Genomic DNA, 8,458 nt, shown 5'->3' on the forward strand with positions numbered 1-8,458 from the left:
GCAGGAATGTTATTTGTACTAAAAATGAGGAGACAGTTATCTTTTTTTTGTCAGCAGGAGCAAAAGGTCAGCAATAAATCTTCAAGCGTTTCTGTTATTTCCATATTTGTTCAATGCTGTGATGTCCTGCCGCTGCATTTACATGTCTTTGACTCTGTGTCACGAATTACTCCTTTTTTTATCCCCCCCCTCCCCGACAGTTTCGAGTGTTCACTGCTCCCTTCCACAAAGTAGGCTTCGCAGATTTCTGGCTGGCTGATCAGCTCAACAGTCTGGTCGTGATACTCATGGATCTGGAATACATGATCTGCTTCTACAGCTTTGAGGTTCAGTGGGAGGACAATGCTGGACTTCTGGCAAATACAGGTAAAGTAATGCTGGCAACCCATGCAAACGGGGTCAAAATGCCCTGAAAAAACACCGAGCAAGGCAACGTCATAACTACCTATCTGTTTTGAAGAGGGCTACCAATGACATTGCAAATTAACTGGTGTTTCTTGTAAACACAGCATTAGAGGGATCCTGCCCTTCCTTACTTCCATCCGGAGAAATGGAATTTCACATCCATGTTCATTTCCTAATCCGGCTTTTTGGCCTGGTGTGTATATTCATTAAAAAATTTAGAAACAGCACTTCTTGATGGGAAAGAAATCCGTTTTCCTGGCAATTGTTTTCTTATTTCATAGTGGTTTATCCATGTATTTGCTTTTAGCCTGTTGTTGCTCAGCGTGAAAATGAGTTGCATGAGCTTGTTAACCACAGTTTTCTGTGCTGTAGCCTGCTTCTTACAGCCTCTATCGCAGTACCCTAAAGCATGAGGATGGAGAGGCTTCCTCAGAGCTTAGTTAGTGCCACGCTGTATTCAATTCGAGTTGATGCTGTGACGCCAGGGTTGTGTGTGCTCTGCCTCTGCTCTCCTTCCTAGCCAGAAGAGCCGCAACGTTGGCATATGAATTTTGACTTTGGCCTTCCCAGTGGCAAAATCATACCTGTCTCCTCCTGGATTGGGCTGTTGTCTTCCCATTTTAAGCAGTGACTGCTGGCAAATAGTGTTGTCTGATGGTTTTGACACTTGCTGAAAGAATTTGCAGTATGCTTCAATAAGCATCAGGGTTCACTTTGTTCTTCCAATCTGTCTGATCTCTCGCTTCCCTTTAAGGCAGTGTTGCAAGTAACTAAATATTTATTTATCAAAAATAAAAATAAAATAAATAAAATAACTGATTGGATAACAACTTGTCCTTTTCCAATCCAAACGGTGAAAAGATAGCACAGTGCTTTGGGATAAATATCAGCTAATAACTTGTCTCCGTTAGTCTGAATAAGAAGTAAATGTTTGTTAGTCAGTGGGGTGTTTGGTTTAGTTATGCTGAGCAAGACAGCATAAGAATATGGCATGCTTGGGGGTTCCAGGCAAAGCTGGGGTTTTCCTGGTCATTTCCTCAATAAAAAGTCGGCTTTCGAACATCAGGGGTGTGACGCAGTGTCGTGCTGGTGTAGTTGCCTCTCACCCCAGTTGCTTTAAAAAAAAATCAAAGAAAGAAACAAACAAACAAAACCAAACGACCACCAACAAAAAAACCCCAAATACATACTGAAACATGTTTTTTCCTATTACAATATACAAGAAAAGTGGGTCAAGGACATCTTAGGCAAAGTAGCCTTTTTCAGCTGTCCTGCAGAGTTTGAAAATGCTCTCCCATGTAAGCACAAAATTTCAGTGTCGAAGGCCTTTTGTAATTCCATCCCTAATTTGATTATTCACAGTACTGCCAACAGCACAAAATACATTTAAAAAGATTATTTCTAATCTTCTTGCACATGTTAATTATGCTGGCGCAGTGAAAGAGTTAGATGATGATCTATCTGGATGTGTTACTGATGTTGTGTCACCTGAATACCTCCCGAGGTGGAGTAAAGGGCTTCAGGGGTGAAACTCTTTTCTCTCTTTTCTTCAGGGGTGAAGTACAACTGGGGTGATGAGCTTCTCGCTGGTCTGGGGGGGTGTGTGCCTAAGTACGGAGACGGTGTTGGGAAATTGCTCTCATGTCAAGTGATATTACTCTTACAGAAAGGAGGACGATAGGAGTTCTTAAACTTGCTGACTCTGTGTCCCTGAAACTTTTTTTCTTGCAGATAATCAGATTTGTTACAGCTACTCCTACGGAGTGAGAGCAGTTGTCCAGTGCATCCCAGCTTGGTTGCGATTCATCCAGTGCCTGCGCCGTTACCGTGATAACAAACGGGCCTTTCATCTGGTTAACGCTGGAAAATATTCCACCACCTTCTTCGTGGTGACATTTGCAGCCCTCTACAGCACTCACAAAGGTATTGGTTATTTTGGAAAATCCTTTGCCTGTCGGTCTCTTCTGCCCAGATGGGATTTCAGGACACCCTCTAGAAGGAATGCAAGTCATGGGATTTGCCTTTTACATGGGAGAAGCTCAGAATTTGGCATCCCATTGAAGCATGAACTCTTGTCTTTTGGCCCATGTGAAACAGTGGAAAGGCAAAGGCCTGCCTAGCTTTGTTTTGAGATCTTTCAGATATTTTTTGTATACCTGGTCTGCTTAGAACTGCACTTCAGGAGCATGAGAGAGAATTCTCAGGTTTCTCTCTCGAAAGGAGAAAACTGAAATACCTGGCAGTTTTTGCTGTGAAGGGAGGTTGAATGTGAGATGTGTAAGGAAAGGGATAACATAGGAAATACTTCTCCCTTGGCATTCGTGAGTAGCTAACCTGGACCATCTGAATAAAGTCAGTCCATCGTTCCTGAACATGGAGAGGTGTGCACAGTGCTGGGAAAATGCCCTCTCTGGATTTTCCTCTGTGTTTGTATCCATGTTTTTCCTGCGGCTGGGAGGGAGTTGTTTCCAATCCATTTAACTGCAGATTGAGCTCTGATCCCTCAAGTTCCCCATCTCCCTGGAAACGACAATTACTCGATTCTGCTCTTGTTCTGAAGGAAAAAGCTTTTCATTTCTGCACTTTAGGCAGTCGCCCTGCCTTTCATTGTTCTGAAGTCCTAAAAGCTGTATTCTTTTATTTGAAAATATATGTCTTCCCTATCTCCAGGAATTAGCAGCCGCCCTTGCTCATGAGCAATTACTTATCCTGAAATATGACTGTGGTGGGGCAGGGAGCAGTGTTCAAGGCATACTTCTAGTTAACATGCTGGTTTTTTGGAGGAATGGCAGGGTTGTTAGAAACCTCCCAGTTTGTTTTGGGAAAATAGCTGTTTTGACGTAGCTGGGCCTGAAGTCACACCGATGACGTTTGTCAAGCCTCGCAGTTTAACGGCAGAGAAGTGCGCTGGCGCAAGCTGGCCGAAGGTTGGAACCGGGCGCTCCGTGTCCCAGCGTACACGCAAACCTGGCGCGGGAGCATCGGCAGGGGGGGGAGGGCCCGGGCCCCCCGTGCATCCGTACACGCAAACCTGGCGCGGGAGCATCGGCAGCGGGTGCAGCGCCTGGGCCCCCCGTGCATCTCCTCCCCGCTGCCGTGGCCCCGGAGCTTGTTCCCGTTTTAACTCGTTTGCTCAGTGACATTCTGCAGCAATTCAGTTCCAGCCCTGCAGTCCAGTTAGTCACCGCTGCCAAACCCCAAGATGAGACAAATACAGATTGCCTGGCTATAGTCACTGCTTATATGCTTTTATATACGGTGCCTGCTCTGGGGAGGCTGACTAATGCTTCCCCTTCCCCGGGGGGTGACACTCTGGCAGAGCCTTCTGCAGGAAGGTTGGGGTAGGCTTGGAACCAAGAGGAAAATCAGCATCCGTCGAAGTGTCCTGTTAAAGAATTTGATCTCTTCCTACTCCCCTTGAAGTCTACACCCGCGCCAGTACCGCTGACCCTTGTTCTCGTCGCTGCCGTGCATAACTGTTGTCTGCTCGTCAAGTCTGGCAGGGAGTGGGCTGTAATGAGGTGTTTACGAGCCGGGCGTGGGGCTTGTTCCAAATGCTGAGAGATGTTCGTGACTCCCAGCTTTTGTCTGTCCGGTTTTGTTAGTGGGAGTCAATAGCACGTAGTTGTTGGTATCATACACAAAAATAAAAATTGGAAGCTTCACGGCGTTTGGAAATTACACGTTAAAACAGATTTTGTAAATGTCACGGTGCCTGGGCTTGTAGAGATTTTTGAGGACTGCGTAAAGACCTTGCCGTGTCTTCTCAGCCTTAAAGGCCTATTCCCATCCTGACTTAAACGCACTTTGTAATATGCTGTACCCGTTAAAACTCCAATTTTATCTGTATGCTTTGCATAGATTCCCAGTTCTTTTTGAACTTGGAATCAGATGGTCTATCAGCAAGTTGTTATGATGTTGCTGTTGAAAATAGCTGCACTGCTCACCCACACCTTCTCTGTGTCTGCCGAAGGATGGCAGAGGCAAATGCCGACCCCTTAGCTACGAAACCTCTGTTGGGGGCTAGCTGCTCGCTATTAAGAAAGCGAGCACTGCCCAAAACAAGTGTCAAATTGGTAAAGATCCTTGCGACTTAAACCCTAAACTGCAGTAAGTAACGGACCCGTTAATTGCTGTGGTAACAAGAGTTTTATTTATACAGTCTTTCATGCCTGTGTTTGCAAGCCTATGACTTACACCTCTGGAACGACAGCTTTTGGCTGCCAGGACGAGAGGGTAGTTGGTGGCCTTTTCTTGGGAGGTCAGGTAACGTACACCAGCGCCCGTTCTCCGCTTGGGAGTCCTGGGGACGTCGCAGCCCTCTAGAAAGGCTTATCTTCCTCCCCTGGTTTGAACATGGAATAATTTGTAGCTGCTCTGTAGGTTTTTACCTTGTGCCTGCCAGCTGCCTGAAGGAGGGTCTGCTGGTGGCGAAAGTCACGCAGAGTGCGCTTACGGCATCGTTGTGCTGTGTTTTCCTACGCTTGTTGGAAAACAACTCGTTCAAGCGCTGCCTTACTAAGTTTGAGTGATGTATGCTGCTTCTAGTCATGCGTGGTACTCCCTTCTCCAAAGCAAAGGATCCCCCCCAGTAACACAGCCTACTGTGGGCTCTTGACTAGTATCTCAATTTCCCTCGGATACCACTGGTTAGTAATACATATTGCTTGGGCAGTGCATAATTCTGATTCTTTCTTCCCTTAGAGAAGCTGTTTCTTTATTTTTCTTCCTTTTGATTTAGACACAGAATACAATTTTCTCCGCGAATTGCAGTTGGGATGTTGGACTGGTAAGATCTGTTAGATTTTCTCTCCCGAACCGGCAGCCCTGTTGTCCTGGGACTAGCCCAGTTTTACAGAATTAAGACCAAGCTATCATCTCCTGAATTCGTGAAGCTGACGTGGGAGATGCCACCCCTTAACGTAAGACCGCAGCAGGCAGTGGTTGCGTGGACGAGTGCCGACTCAAGCTGCCTGCTTCACCACGGCCGTGTTTCAGGGACGACAGCAGCAACCCAAGGGCAACTGTTGCTGAGCTCCCAGAGGAAGAATTCTCAGTATTTTTATATCGCTCAAAGGAATGGGAAGCAAAGGCCGCGTTCTGTAAATATAGTCCTGCGGGGTATGTTTGCACAGGCAAATGAGGCATATCTGTAACTCTAAGCTACCTAGCAACTGGAGTGCGTGCCGCCGGTCCCTGCCCGCTCGCAGCGCGGCCGAGCAGAAGCCGCTGCCCCCGGCTCTTCCCTGCCCTTCCTTTCATTTCCCTGGCAGTGCTGAGCAGCCTTCCCCCCAAGCTAGCCAACGGAATATTGTATTGCCTTACTTAATCCCTACGGAAACCTGCGTGGTGGTGGAGAAACAAATGATTAAGCCTGAGTCTGCAGTAGACTCTTTGCCCCAGCTGCAGTTATTTTGACCCACAACTACTTTTTGCAGTGTTTTCACTGCCAAAAGAAGATGGGCTTTCCTTGACATTCACCAGTATAGCTGCTTCCACTTCAGTCCAGCTTATCGTAGCATTCCACGGGCATCTCCCCTTGTATAAAGTGTACTTGCATTTAAAAGGGTATGCTGACATACCTAGGATAGCCAGCCTGGGTTTCGTTCCTCACTCAGACCCGCTTCAGCCTTTGTAAGATAGGATTGTTATATTTAGGCGCTCGGCTTTTATGAGAAACAGTGCAAGCGGAGTTGTGTTGTACTACTCCGAGCGTGCCAGTTGCTTCTTAAGCTTTATGCATGATTTATGCTCCAACTTTAAGCTTGTAAGATAAGATGCATCTTGGTTTTGCTACCGTCGCTCAATTTTCTCTTACCTTGATGCCTTTTGCTCCCATGGTGTCGTCAGAAATACCTGGCTCGCGCAGAACATAGATTTGGCTTCTGTACTTGAAGAAGTGGGCTTTTCAAATGCTTTGTACTCTCCCATCATTTTCTTGCTTTATGGGACTTGCTGTTTCAGCCTGAGCATTTGTGTGTTTATCTTGTTTTTTTCAGGAATGCGTTACTGAGCTTAAGCACCAAGTACTGCGTTAAAACTGGCTATGTGGGATTTTATCCTTCAACTGAAAGGAAAGATGCAAACTTTATGCAAGTTTTCATTATCTGATTTATGCACCTTATTCAAGGAAATCATTGTGGTCTGGGTAGTATCCAGCTATTAATTAACCTCTGAATTATTCCAAAGTTAATCCACGTGGCCTGGGAACTTGAGTAGGCGCCTCTTCTTCCACACAGCTCCCACGCCCTTTCCAGGTACTCCCAACAGACTGCTGAACACTAGCTGTCATCAGCGTGGAAGTGCCGAGGAGAGCCCTAGGTCGGTCTAAGATAATGTAACTGCCACGCACTTTCTCATTAACCAGCCCAGGAAATTGGCAGTAATTAAAAATAGCGAAGTTAACTAAATAGGGCTGTCTCTGAAGAGTAGTGCCTCTGCCCGTGTTCTCACCCTCGCTTCCGAAACGGGCTTCTCCTCATGAAGTGATGCGTAATTTGTTGTTGGTTTTTTGTTTTTTTTTTTTTAAATCTGAGAAAACTGTGAAACTCCTTGCCTTGCCAAGGAATAGAGACGTGAAGTGTCAAGGCAGGAGTCGTTCTTTGGTTAATGGGCTTTTGCAGGAAGGTGTTGGACCATCCCTTACTGTTAGAGAGGTTTGACCAGGTCTGACCAGATGAAGATGAATGGGAAATGTGCTGCTTTTTGAAAAAAATAGTGGAAGATTCCCAGGTCTCGTAACTGCTGCCCACTCCTCATTAATCACGATGGCCTAAGCTGTTACCGGCGGCGATAGCGGCTGGCGTAGCCAACTTCGCGCCGGAACGGATCGCTGGTTTTCCCACGGTCTGTCCCACCGCAGCTCCGTGGGGAGCGGTACGGCTTCCAGGCGGAGGATAACGACGCGCGGCAGGAAGGAGGAGAGGGTGGTGGTAAGCTCAGGCTGTTGCACCGGGAGCTGCAGGAGGAAATCTCGGCTCTGCTCTTCTCTGCCGGCTGAAGCGCTGGGCAGCGGGTTGCGTCACGTAGCCCTGGTTGCCGCCCCTCTGGAGTGGATTTGCTGGTAGGTGGAACAAAATGAACTGTGGTCCGAAATGGTTACAGCTGGAGGCAAGGACAAGGTGACGTGAGAACTGGGACTAGAATGACTTGCGCAGAAATCAGACGGTGGTGCAGCAGCTTACGATACCTCAACTGAGAAATGTCATTTAATTTCTAGGGAGTGGGGTGTGGGGCAAGGCAAAACAAGTGGACATACAGAATTCAAGTACAAATCTTTTTTTCTTTAAAATTAAAGGATGAAGCAAGTAGCATTCGTGAGATCCCGTTCCCTGGTTTATCCCTTCTGTCTAGGTACAGATCTCCCAGCTCTCCCCTTCTTGCTCAGTGCTAGAAGAGCTGTCAGCGCTGTGGCAAGCCGGAGCGTTTGATTTAGGTGTCACAAGCGCCTTATAGAGTACTTGGATTGACCTCTTGAAGTAAAACAAACTTTGTAATGGGATTAACTGGCTTCCTTCTTAATACTTGCAGTTTTCACTCGGCCTGCCTTAGCACAGCGTACTGGCAACTCTATCAGGATGATTATTTGGAGCCAAAACATGCAATGTCTGTCACGTTGCTGTAAGCTAGGATGAATTTTTTTCTGAAACCCTGTCATTCTGTGCCCAGGAGGCCTTCAGTAACGAGTTGTGTTCATTAGCCAGTCTTTCTGATCCTTTCCATCAGAGCAACAGCAGTGTCATTAGTGAAGAATTGGCGGCATTGCCGTCGGCAAACATTTCCATCCCGGCCTCTGACCTCCTCCCAGCTTTGGCGTGGGTCTCTGCGGCACCCTGAGCGAGCCCGGCTTCTCCACGCCGCCTTGTTAGCTCCTCTGATTGCTTAGACACCCGTCCCGGTGAGGAGGCTTTGGGGTGGAGCCGGGAAGGGTGAGGAGCACCCCAGCAGGGCTGCGGCAGGACCACCCTGGCCGGCTGGAGGTGCCGGCAGGAGCTCGCTTGCCGGCAGCCTGCGGTAGGTGAGCGGGGAAGGTGCGACGAGGCGGCAGCCGGTG

At 47.4% G+C, this 8,458-nt stretch overlaps 1 protein-coding gene across 1 annotated transcript in view; it reads left to right on the forward strand.

Annotated features, from left to right (window-relative positions):
* XPR1 (xenotropic and polytropic retrovirus receptor 1) overlaps positions 1 to 8,458 on the forward strand; it is a 36,070-nt gene that overhangs the window by 20,152 nt on the left and 7,460 nt on the right. Inside the window, exons 9-10 of the mRNA XM_010282241.1 lie at positions 201 to 366; positions 2,137 to 2,328. Of these exons, the coding sequence (XP_010280543.1) occupies positions 201 to 366; positions 2,137 to 2,328 (358 nt within the window). The remainder of the gene's footprint in view (positions 1 to 200; positions 367 to 2,136; positions 2,329 to 8,458) is intronic.

Source organism: Phaethon lepturus, unplaced genomic scaffold, assembly GCF_000687285.1.
Source record: "Phaethon lepturus isolate BGI_N335 unplaced genomic scaffold, ASM68728v1 scaffold2922, whole genome shotgun sequence".
In the NCBI taxonomy this organism is placed as follows: Eukaryota; Metazoa; Chordata; class Aves; order Phaethontiformes; family Phaethontidae; genus Phaethon; species Phaethon lepturus.